The sequence below is a fragment of the Crinia signifera genome, chromosome 1 (genome assembly GCF_055691185.1).
Source record: "Crinia signifera chromosome 1, ASM5569118v1, whole genome shotgun sequence".
In the NCBI taxonomy this organism is placed as follows: Eukaryota; Metazoa; Chordata; class Amphibia; order Anura; family Myobatrachidae; genus Crinia; species Crinia signifera.
The window spans coordinates 128958691-128970431 of NC_139217.1; the positions used below are offsets into that span (position 1 = coordinate 128958691).

Consider the following 11741-nt stretch of genomic DNA (forward strand, 5'->3'; position numbering starts at 1 on the left):
ACACGTTTCACCTCTTTGTCATGTCTTATGGACCTCAGAATAGCCTGTCGTATCCGAAATTCAAACTCTTCTCCCGTAATGGTTGTATATTCCTGATCTATACCAGGCTTCTCTTCATTGGAATGGTTATCGGCCTTCTCAACTGTCTTTGGGTTTTTCATAGTGGCCTTAGGTTCAGGCAGTGGTATGGCTAGCTCTGGGTGGTTGGGTTCTAATGGCTCCACTTTCTCAGTCACGGCCATGTGGGCTACAACTTCAGTGCACCTTTCCTGGTCGGTTGTACTGGCATCTGTCTGCCTGAGGTTTGCTGCCCAGTAACCTGTATCTTCAATTCTTGGGATGTAATCTCGCTTTGGTTCACTGGAAACCTGAGGCCTAGCTATTTCTTGCAGGCTTTGCTGTACTGTCCCCCTCTGCACAACTGGTTTCCCCCTCTCTTCCCGCAGTTCGCATTGCATTGGGACATCAGATTCTGGTGGTCGGGGCATCTGGTCAGGTCGAGGAGGATTAGTATTATAAATCTTGCTGTTCACCTCCCTGGTTTCTTCTTTGTTTCTGCAGTGCTGGTAGTCTTGCCGGTAGTAAGGTGGAGGCTCTCTGTAACATGGACAGTGCCAATGTTGGCCTTGCTCTGTGTCATGTCTGTTACCTTGCACCGGGGCTCCATTCAGGCCGGTCACTTTCACGGCCTTGATGCCTTTCTTTCCATTCGCCAGCTCGAACTCCACAACTTCGCCTCTTCTCAGACTCCTGAAACTCGTTTCGGGATTGGTATTCTGAATGGCGGTGTAGTGTACATATACACTTCGTCTGGTATCTGCGTGTTTGATGAATCCATACCCACGCGGTATACTGAACCACAGGACACGACCTGAGATCCTACTTGGGCTGGTTCGTGATTTGTCTGCCGCATTTATTACACCAGACATTCTCATGGTGTTTTGAAGGACTTCGGGCGTACCTCCTCTTATGGGTCTTCTTGAGGTCTGACTGCATGCAGGCCCACTTTGAGTATTGAGTTGAATGTTGGGGTGTCGTTCAGATTTCTCAGGCATGGCCCACCGGGGTCGATCTCCTCTCTCTCGTTGTGGACGCCACTCTCTATATCTGGCTTCATTTTGTTCTAATCGTTGCCCCATTCGGGCAATGTCTAGGGCTAGTTCCGCCAACTTGCTGTTGATAGCGCTCAAAGTGTCTTGTCCTGCAGGAGTTTGTGTTTCTTGAAGAACCGTTCCTTTTTTCGCAACTGCTCCATATTGTTTAGCTTCGTGGTGGCCCTCTGTATCATCTTCTTCAGCCATTGCATCTTCTTCAAAATCAGTGTTTTGGTTCTGGCCCAATATTTCTAGTGCTGATTCTTTGAATTCGGCGAATGTGCAATCTTTTTCTTGCCGTTTCCACATACGGAGTTGGACGCGGGTGGTTTCCTCTTGTGCTCCTTCCACAAAGAGGTTTATCAACATCTCATCTGCTTGTTGCAGCTCTCGAGGGTCCATGGCCTGTACAGCTTTCATGGCTTCCTGCAAGCCCAGCGCAAACTCGCGCAGTGATTCTCCGTGTCTCTGTTTTCTAGCATATAATCTGCTTTTTAATAAGGGTATTGTCTTAGAGTCGAATATTTGTGCCAATTTCCAAAGTATCTTGTTCGCTGTTGTCTTGTTGCTTTCTGCCCATGCTTTCACTTCCCTCAGGGCGGGGCCTTTTAATTGCGCCAGTAGTATTTCTTTCTTCTGTTCTTCATTCAATTGATATATTTTGAATGTTGAGTTCATTTGGTCTTTAAATGCCTTAAAGGTGCTTGTACCCTGGGTCCGCATGTCTCCGGAGTACGTAAGTAGCCACGCGGCTCCGAAGAAGTAGGGCATCGTGATTGGCGCCGCCATTGCCCTTGGCATTTCTGTGTCTTCTGGTGGTGTCGGGAGACGTCTTGGAGGGGATGGTGGCGGAGTGCTGGGTTTCGACATGCTTTCGATCCGGTTCGTTGACGCCAAGATTTAGATGTGACAAACGGGGGGGAACAGTATGCCAGTAACCCTTTCTGTACCTTGTTCCTTGGGTCTCGACACCGTATTCTTCACCGCTGTCAACTCTGAAGTGTAGACAAGTACCTTTACCTTCAAGATGATGAGTTGGATCAGTGACTTCACCTTATGTGGCAGAAAGGATGGACACCCCAAGCAGCACACCCCACACATAGAGATCACACACAAAGTGACGGTGACAACAATATTTATTATGCAGGAAACCACTAGTCACCTCTGCAAACCAAATATTGTTAAGGTCAATTACATGCAATAATCATCAACACAATGCACGGTTATTATTGTGGACTCAATAACAATAACTGCAAAGGCACATAAATCCTACTATCACACACACTGGCACAAAGCACATATAATGGTAAACATTCAAATATAGACATTACAATTCAATATATTAAGGCAAGTAACACTGTCTCTAAAAGGCGGTAATATCGGAATTGTCCGCAAGGTGACGCTACCTCAGCCATGTGTCAGTTAATGTCTTCCTGATGAAACCGTGAATTGAAGCAAAATGGTGCACGGTATTTGTAATCCAAACAGGTATATTAGAAGAATAGGAACTTGTAGTGGTTATTTGCAAAGCACAGCATAGTCTTCCAATGGAGGGTGCTGTGACTATACAAAACCTCCATGAACAGTCTCTGTCTCTGTCTGTGCTGCTAGCAGAAGCCAGGGTGTCCCCTTCCTGCAGCCTTCTGTGCTCACAGGCCTTTGTAGTGGGAGGTGATTAAGTGTCCCTTTCAAGGCCCAATGTGAGGAATTAAACTTGGTAAGTTTGCACTGTGTGGCCTGGGCTGAGCTTTCTGTGGCTGCTTCACATGTAGGGACAAAAAGGGGCCAGTGCTGCCTGATATGCACTGCCTGGGCTTCAGGGGTACTGTGGGGTGCTAATAGGTGGATACATAGGCAGTCTCTCAGGGCAGATTCTGAAGGGCTTGATGGGCTGGCAAGGGCTGTGTGTTATTGGGGTACCTGTACTAACTGCTGCAGTTGCTGGCTCCTGCCAGTCACTTCTCTCACTTGTGGCTCCTTCTCCCACAGGCACACACTCTGTCTGCAGCTGCTGCCTCTGTCCTCCACAGCATGATAAGCTGTGTCCTCTCCACATGTGGTCCTGTCCTCACTTGCCACACTGCTTCTCACTCTGCTGCAGCCATGTCATGCTGCTGCTCTCCTCACTCTCTGTCTCAACTCAACTTTCACCTCTCAGACCTCTGCCCAATAGCAGCACAGCTCTGTTTCCCTCTCTTTCAGGGATTCTGTCAACTCTCCTGGGTCCTAGTGCTCTACAGATGCTCTCTCTTTAGGCTGCTCCTGTTACAAGACCACCAGGAAGTGCAATTAACCCCTGCAGCCCCAGTCCATAGGGGCTCCATAAGAAGCATTTGGCTGCAGTCCCAGTTTAAGCACACAAACAGGGGTACCTCAGGACTGGGGTACCACACTACCGCCGGCCTGCGCACCAAACGGACCTAAGATTGAGCAGAGAACCAAAGAGGTGAACTTTTTGGGTATTTGGGGACTGAGTACCACCATTTAGATAGCTGCTGGAACAGGTCCGATTCCCCCTAGCGCCTGAATTTTCTACACAGCTAGAACTTGGACAGAGCTGAGGCATGTATTATGGGCCTAATTCAGCACCACTCACTAAGCAGTGGCCACTTGATGCTTACCAAGCAGCATAAGGATGCCTGCCACCCGGACAAATGCCCCCTGATGCTGAGTCCTGAAGGGTTAATCAGCCATCTTGTTTCTCTTTGAAGGGTTAATCAGCCATCTTGTTTCTCTGTGTTATAGTCTCTGTTCCTGCTTATCTCAAGAAAGTTATGTTCTGGCTTGTTTCCAGTTCTCGCTTGCTAGCCCGTACTTTGTAACTTTCGTCAGGAATAGTACATTCTGTGATTTCTCATAACTTACGAATGCTACACTCCCCTGTAAGGCGACGTATAAGCCACCCCACCTCTATGCTGTTATTCCCCTACCTCTGCACCAAATATTAACCAATCATGTAATTGAACCAGCACCGTATGTTGTGTATAAATATGTCGTTTTGTCATCATTAAATCAGAGCTAAACCTTGTATCTGTGGTCATCGTTACTGGTCATATCATATAAGGTTACACTCTCACGGAGCTCTAAGGGGTCTTCACACTGAGGTCAAATAAGGTAATTAATAGATAAGGAAATCGATACATCGGCGCATGATCGATTTCCCAACAGAGCTGGGGGCTCGCCGCGGGATTCGAAGTTCATTCCTACACGGTTGTCAGCAGACTCCAAAAGTCTAATCTGAGACCGCTGTGAGGTTACGGACAAACTCGATCCTGAACCTATGACTCTATCCCTGGGGGATATCGGATGTCAGTTCATAGAAGTTAAAATCTTCTATCTTTGTTTTGTGTACACACTGATCTAGGATCAGATACCGTACTTGGTGTACGAAGAGACCACGGGTCTTTATCCAAATAGAACCTCATTTTGAACACCCACTATTTCATTGGCCAAATTTCTTTACTATGTTTAGTTTGAAGTATAAGTTTTTCTTATTTCAATATCCTTGTGTGATTGGTAAGTATACACACTTGTGATATCTGTATTTCTTTGTAAACCGTGCGGTTGGTAAGTTCACGCACAATAACTCTATTGTCTCATTGATTACTGTATGCCAACAGACTTGCGGACTTATGTTCTCCCCTTCGGAGTAACGCAACGTGAGGCTTCATATACAGTTTTCACATTATAACCACTGGACTCTATCCACTGTCACGTAGACAGTCTGTGGTTCCACTAACAAACCATATATAAATAACAATTTATGAGATGTCTAAAGTGAATACATGATTCTATAAGTGTTTGGATAAAGACTAACCCTCACAGTCTGCTGCAACAGGTTTTACCTGCCTCTCTGTGATGACGCCCCTGATCTAATACACTTTGAATCTTTTCACGCTCTCATATTACATGTCAGATTATGAATGTCCACCGATAGGAAATTGCAATAGTTGCCAAAGTAGTTTAATATTGTGGTATAAGAATCCAGAATATTATCCAATATTGGTATCTGTCAACAAACAAAGGATAAGATTTAAATCCACAATTAAAACATTCTCTAATGGCACTGTGTGTGAGGCAGTCCTCATAGTAGGTTGTCACTTACGCACAGAAATCACCAGTAAATATATTGATCAACTCTATCCTTTCTTCGTGACAGATCTACCAATCAATCTTTTCACCTATCCCATTATTTGCCCAAAATCTATTGAACAAATAAAACAATTACCAGAAAGTAGCCAGATTCTAAACTTCATAGATCTTAGTGAAGATTATAGTCATCAACAACAAATCAAAAAGTGGAAAACATTCACACGGAATCATAATAGAACTGTACATAAACATGGATTCAAAACAAAGTAAAAAGACTGTAACATATCCACCTCCCCTACCTAACGAGACATGCCCACAATTCAGTGATCATTTGTATGAGAAAGAATCAGCTGGTTGTTTTGACATGAGGAAAACTGCAGTTTCCTCTACTCACAACTTCCAGAACAGTAATAAGGGTCCGCCCAATAGACAAAATAGGGGACCCCCACAAAGTAACAGGAGACCTTTAAGGCCTCCACAGAACCAAACCTTTCGTGCACCACCATACACCAGGGATTACAACAACACTGGCGCAGTTCATAAACAGACTACTTGTTTCAACTGTGGCCAGAACACACACTGGGCTAGAGATTGCCCTTTCCCTTCTCGGAAACCACAACAACCTTGCACGCCAAGACCCCAACAAGGGCTTTCCCGACAGGGTCCTACACCACCTCAAGAAAGCGTACTTTTCAGAGTTGACTGGACCGACCCTACCCATTGACGGGGCCCGGAGGAGGGTATCCCATCTTTTGTACAGTTCACTACTCACTGGGAAGATTCTCCCCTCATCACATTATATGTAGATGATGAGGGACTGTCCTTCCTGGTGGACAGTGGGGCCACTACCAGTGTTCTATGTTCCCTTAACTATGATGGTGAACTGCAAAAGACTGTTCCTATTGCACCCATAGTACCTGACATCAATTCACTTATCTCAGCCATCCCTGCAAACGCAGCTTTCTTTAGTGTCATAGACTTAAAAAAATGCGTTTTTCAAGTATTCCTATTGACACAGAGACCCAATTACTCTTTGCTTTTTCATTTAAAGGTAAACAATTAATGTGGTGTCGTTTACCCCAAGGCTATATTGACTCTCCCGTGGTCTATAGCATAGTCCTCCAAGCCACATTGGCTCCATGGCACCCCCCCCATAGTTCTGTCCTGCTACAGTATGCAGATGATCTGCTTCTCTGTAGTGTCACCGAGGAGGCCAGCCGGTTAAATGGAATTTCATTGTTAATGTGGACACAAAGTGTCAAGAGCAAAATTGCAATGGTATAAAACGCATGTCAATTACCTGGGTTTTGTACTCTCTGAGGGAGAAAGGAAAATCAGTCCACAACGCATACAGTCTGTATTGGGCCTGGTCACCCCAACTACCCAGAAGGATATGTTGTCTTTCTTGGGTATGGTAAGTTACTGCAGACAGTGGATTTCTGATTGTTCCTACTATGATAATATCTTGAGACAATGCACACTCAAAGACAAACCCAAGGTTATACAATGGTCAGATGAAATGTATTCTGCATTTAAAAAAATTGAAAGAAATGTTAGTACAGAGTCCCGCGCTTGGTCTCCCGGACTATATGTTATCATTTCACTTGTTTGCAAGGGACACATGTACAACTATGGCGGGTGTACTGACCCAACTTCACGGAGGCAAAATGCGCCCTGTCGCATTTTTTTTTCAAAAGTAATGCCTGTCACTGTGCAAGGAATGCCAGCTTGTCTTCGAGCACTGGCTGCCTGTGCAATGGTTGTTGAGATGTCCACATCACTTACATTAGGACATCCTACTGTGTTACATACCACACATAATGTCCTCTCCATCCTCAAAGGTCTACACACACAACACATGTCTGCCCAAAGACTCAGCGGCTATGAAGTACTCCTACTAGGGAATCCTTCTCTCACTGTAAAATACGCAACAAACTCAGAAGGACCTGTCCCTGTACTAAACGCACTTTTAGGTCTTAAAGGACCTGACGACGAGGCGCCGCCTCAACATGACTGTACTCTGACAATTGACTCAGAAACTTCACCCAGACAAGACATGTCGACTGTGCCTATCCCCGATGCCGACATAATATTTGTTGACGGCTCCTGCAGCCGTCCCAATGACAACACGTACCAGGCAGGATATGCAGTGGTTAAACTTCCAAACACCACCCTTGAAGCAAAGACAGTCCCCTTACAGTCAGCACAAGCTGCAGAACTCATTGCACTCACTCGAGCTTGTCACATTTACAAAAAACAAACCTGTCACAATTTACACAGACTCCAAATACGCTTACGGAGTTGTTCAGGCAACGCCGAGGCTTCACTGGCGCTGATGGGAAAGGCATATCACATGCGCAACTCATCACAGATCTCTTACACGCAATTACATTACCATCTCAAATTGCCATCCTTCATTGTAAAGCACACACTGGAGGAAAGGATGACATCAGCAAAGGCAACGCTCTCGCTGATACCGCTGCTAAACGTGCTGCCACTACAGCAACATATAACCTCACTCTTGCTGTCATCTCGCCTCCTTCGCTAGATGATACATACCTACTGACAGAATTACAGGCTGCTGCCTCTAATTCAGATCTATCAGATTGAACATATCCAATACTGCAGAAGAATCCACGGACTGGATTAATCTGCAAAGAGGGGAAACCATGTATACCCCAAACCAGTGCATCATTGTTCATAGTACATTACCACGGAGTAGGACACCATAGTATAGTAACAACTACTTTACTCCTCTCCAATGATTTCTACATTACTAATGCCAAAGAACTTGTAAAACAGTACATCAGTAGATGTATAGCGTGTCTTAGAAACAACCCAAACAACCCAAATAAAACAAGACACCAACATCTAGAATACCCAACCACACCATTCACACATCTTCAAATAGATTTTACACATATCAATAATGCAGGAAGCTTATCCCACTAAATCAGAAGATGCAAAAACAGTAGCCCGCATACTCACGCGAGAGATCATTCCGCGCTGAGGATGCCCGCTCCAAATCAATAGCGATAAAGGTTCAGCCTTCACAGCCAAAGTCACAGCAGAACTAGTCAAAGCACTGCAAATAGAATGGAAGTTTCACATTCCATATCACCCACAGAGAATGACTCCACAAAAGACTCTAGGTTACTCCCCCTTTGAAGTACTGATGGGCAGACCTTTCCCCACTCCCTGGGCAAAGAACCCTTTAGTTACCACAGAAGGAGACTTAGAAATAATAAGAGAAGAGTATGTCAGATCCCTAATACAGAAACTTAATGAAGTTGAACAAAATGTTATCTTTAAGAATCCTTCTCATCCACAGATACCCACTCACCCATTTAGGGTTGGAGACAAGGTCGTTGTAAAGATCCTACCCAGAAATAAACATCCAGGAGATTTCACCTACGGTCCAGAAACAGAAGTGGTCGCGGTTACCAGGACGGCTGTCCTCACCGACGAAGGACCAACGTGGATCCATGCATCCAGAGTGAAGAAAATTCCACCTCCACCACACGTCAACACAGAGGTCGACACCGATCCCGAGACTGACACAGACGGGACGAGAGAGGTAATAACGGGGGCCAGTGGCTCTGACCTCCAACCTGGAGAAGACCTGCCGGCTGGAGGTGACGAGGAATCAGGGGTACAACATTCTGAAGCCGAGGACGACGCTACAGGATATGACTCCCCCCACCTTAGCCCTAGTGATTTTACTCGGGCTTGTTCTTTATAATTGTTTTGCTGAAGTTGATATAACCCAAAATGATGGACGCTTTACCTTCTGGTATAATTCTTCTAGCACGACTGTCGCTACTTTTATATTTTCTTATTGTGATATTGTATCTTGTTCAAACAATCAAGGCGGGAATCGAGGAGAACCACCGCTGCCCTGGCTGTGTAACATCCACCACACACCACACGCTGTAAGTCACGTATATATCTGTGTCACTAGTACTTACTGGGGAGATTCTTGCAACTCATGGGGGGCTGTTGGGTGGAACACTAGAGCAGATACCACTGCCTTTGATATCAGCCAAAACTGGGGATATCACCCCGATGTTGGCCTCCAGAAATGGTCCCATGGTCGATCCTTACTAACCCGTATGTCCCTACGAAAAAAGGGCACTTGCAATAGCCAATTTATCATTAACCTAGAAAACCCGGCCCCCGGCGATGCCGGACTATATGTCATGGGTAAATATCAATCAGGAGAAAGCGGGGGCCCAAGGGGAAGATTTCATTTAAAAGACATGTATGATAACCCAGAATACACCGCCCTCAAAACCACTGTAAAACCTAAAACACCACCATCATTCTTTAAACCACATGTCACTACTTTTAATGAAATGTTAGCCATTAACAACCCCACTTACGAAGACACTATAGCCATAGAGACTGGGTTATCTGACGTAAATTATTGGCTAGAATGGATGAAATATAATGCACGTAAAGTTAATCAAACTGATTGTTATGTGTGTGGAAAATCCAGACCCCACTTGGGTACGGTGCCCATACACATACCTTCAGACCAAGATAAATGTTTCTTTAGCCTGTATACTGATACTATTGTAGAAGAAACCAAATGTGAACAATGGAAGAAAGAATATCCCATAATGGTAAAGAATACCAATCCTGGTAGTACCATAATCATTTATCCTGGTAATTATACATGTTATTACTCAAACAGCACTGCACAAAACACTGTAGATCTGAAATTGTTTCCTGATGGGTATTGTGCTGAACGAAGACATATCAGTATACCCACCATGAAAAAATCATTAGGAGACATTTATTTTATTTGTGGAGACATGAGACTCAGGACAAAGCTGGACAATCCTTGGAAAGGAGAGTGTGCCCTGGCAAAGATCATTATGCCCATACACATTCTCCCAGCCGATTTGTCTGAGCCTCCTCCCACAAATAAACCTACCACAAACTCCAGAAACAAAAGAGAAGCTCCAAAGGAAAGCTTCGATCCACACATATACATAGACACTATTGGTGTTCCCCGGGGAGTTCCTAAAGAATTTAAGGCTCGTGATGAGGTCGCTGCCGGCTTCGAGTCCCTGCTTCCCCAGGTAACCATCAATAAAAATGTGAACTGGATAAATTACATATATTATAATCAACAGCGCTTCGTTAATGATACTAGGGACGCTTTGAAAGGTATTGCTGAACAGTTAGAAGCTACATCACAAATGACATTTCAGAATCGCATGGCTTTAGATATGATGCTTGCCGAGAAAGGAGGAACCTGTGTGTACATAGGTAAGGTTAATGGATGCTGTACTTATATCCCAGACAACACAGGTCCTAATGGAAAAACTACCCTAGCTATTAAACATCTAGAAAATTTATCCATCGAACTCAAGAAGAACTCAGGTATCACGGACCCCTGGAGTAGCTGGTTCGGATGGTTAAATGATTGGAAACACGCACTAACACAAATAGGCATATTTATCCTCATTATAATTATTGTACTTATGATAGTAGGATATTGTGTCTTTCCCATATGCAAGAAGATTGGTTCCAAGTACCTGGATAATGTAACACCTGCTATGTACACTGATCTTGCCAAAAGCCCTCCCTCACCAGAAGATTATGGTGAATATGTCAAAATTCACCGTACCAAACAAGATGCCATCTACAAGAATCAAATTGTCTAAAAAGGACATTGATTCTAAGAGGGGATTGAAGGGTTAATCAGCCATCTTGTTTCTCTTTGAAGGGTTAATCAGCCATCTTGTTTCTCTGTGTTATAGTCTCTGTTCCTGCTTATCTCAAGAAAGTTATGTTCTGGCTTGTTTCCAGTTCTCGCTTGCTAGCCCGTACTTTGTAACTTTCGTCAGGAATAGTACATTCTGTGATTTCTCATAACTTACGAATGCTACACTCCCCTGTAAGGCGACGTATAAGCCACCCCACCTCTATGCTGTTATTCCCCTACCTCTGCACCAAATATTAACCAATCATGTAATTGAACCAGCACCGTATGTTGTGTATAAATATGTCGTTTTGTCATCATTAAATCAGAGCTAAACCTTGTATCTGTGGTCATCGTTACTGGTCATATCATATAAGGTTACACTCTCACGGAGCTCTAAGGGGTCTTCACACTGAGGTCAAATAAGGTAATTAATAGATAAGGAAATCGATACATCGGCGCATGATCGATTTCCCAACAAGTCCCCTCGCTAACATGAGAGGGAATGTGTTCGCTAACACATCCCCTCACATGTGGCCTTCAGAAATAAAAGCCAATATAAACTGATTTTTATCTCCTCTGCAAATCGCAGAAGATGGGGAAGACGCTGTGACATAAGCCACCCGCCCCGAGTATAGTTGAACATTCACATCAGTCCCTGCACCAGTGGAGTTTACAATCTATGTTCCCTACCACATGCACACGCACACACAGACATTATAGGGTTAATTTTGTTGGGAGCCAATTAACCTGCCAGTATATTTTTGTATTGTGGGAGGAAACCAGAGTACTCGGAGTAAACCCACGCAAGTACGGGGAGAATATACAAACTCCGCACAGTT

The 11741-nt window shown here is 44.5% G+C and overlaps 1 protein-coding gene across 1 annotated transcript; it reads left to right on the forward strand.

The window, feature by feature from the left end:
- The first annotated feature begins 3841 nt into the window (after positions 1–3841).
- LOC146060328 (uncharacterized) lies at positions 3842–11341 on the forward strand. Its single transcript, XM_083173421.1, has 2 exons — positions 3842–4208; positions 8518–11341. The coding sequence occupies exon 2, from the start codon at positions 8876–8878 to the stop codon at positions 10859–10861; it is 1986 nt and encodes a 661-aa protein (XP_083029547.1). The 5' UTR covers positions 3842–4208; positions 8518–8875; the 3' UTR covers positions 10862–11341.
- The last annotated feature ends 400 nt before the right edge of the window (positions 11342–11741 follow it).

Excerpts from the sequence above, each read along its gene's own strand:
- LOC146060328 (XM_083173421.1), top strand. The coding sequence starts at position 8,876 with ATGACTCCCCCCACCTTAGCCCTAGTGATTTTACTCGGGCTTGTTCTT.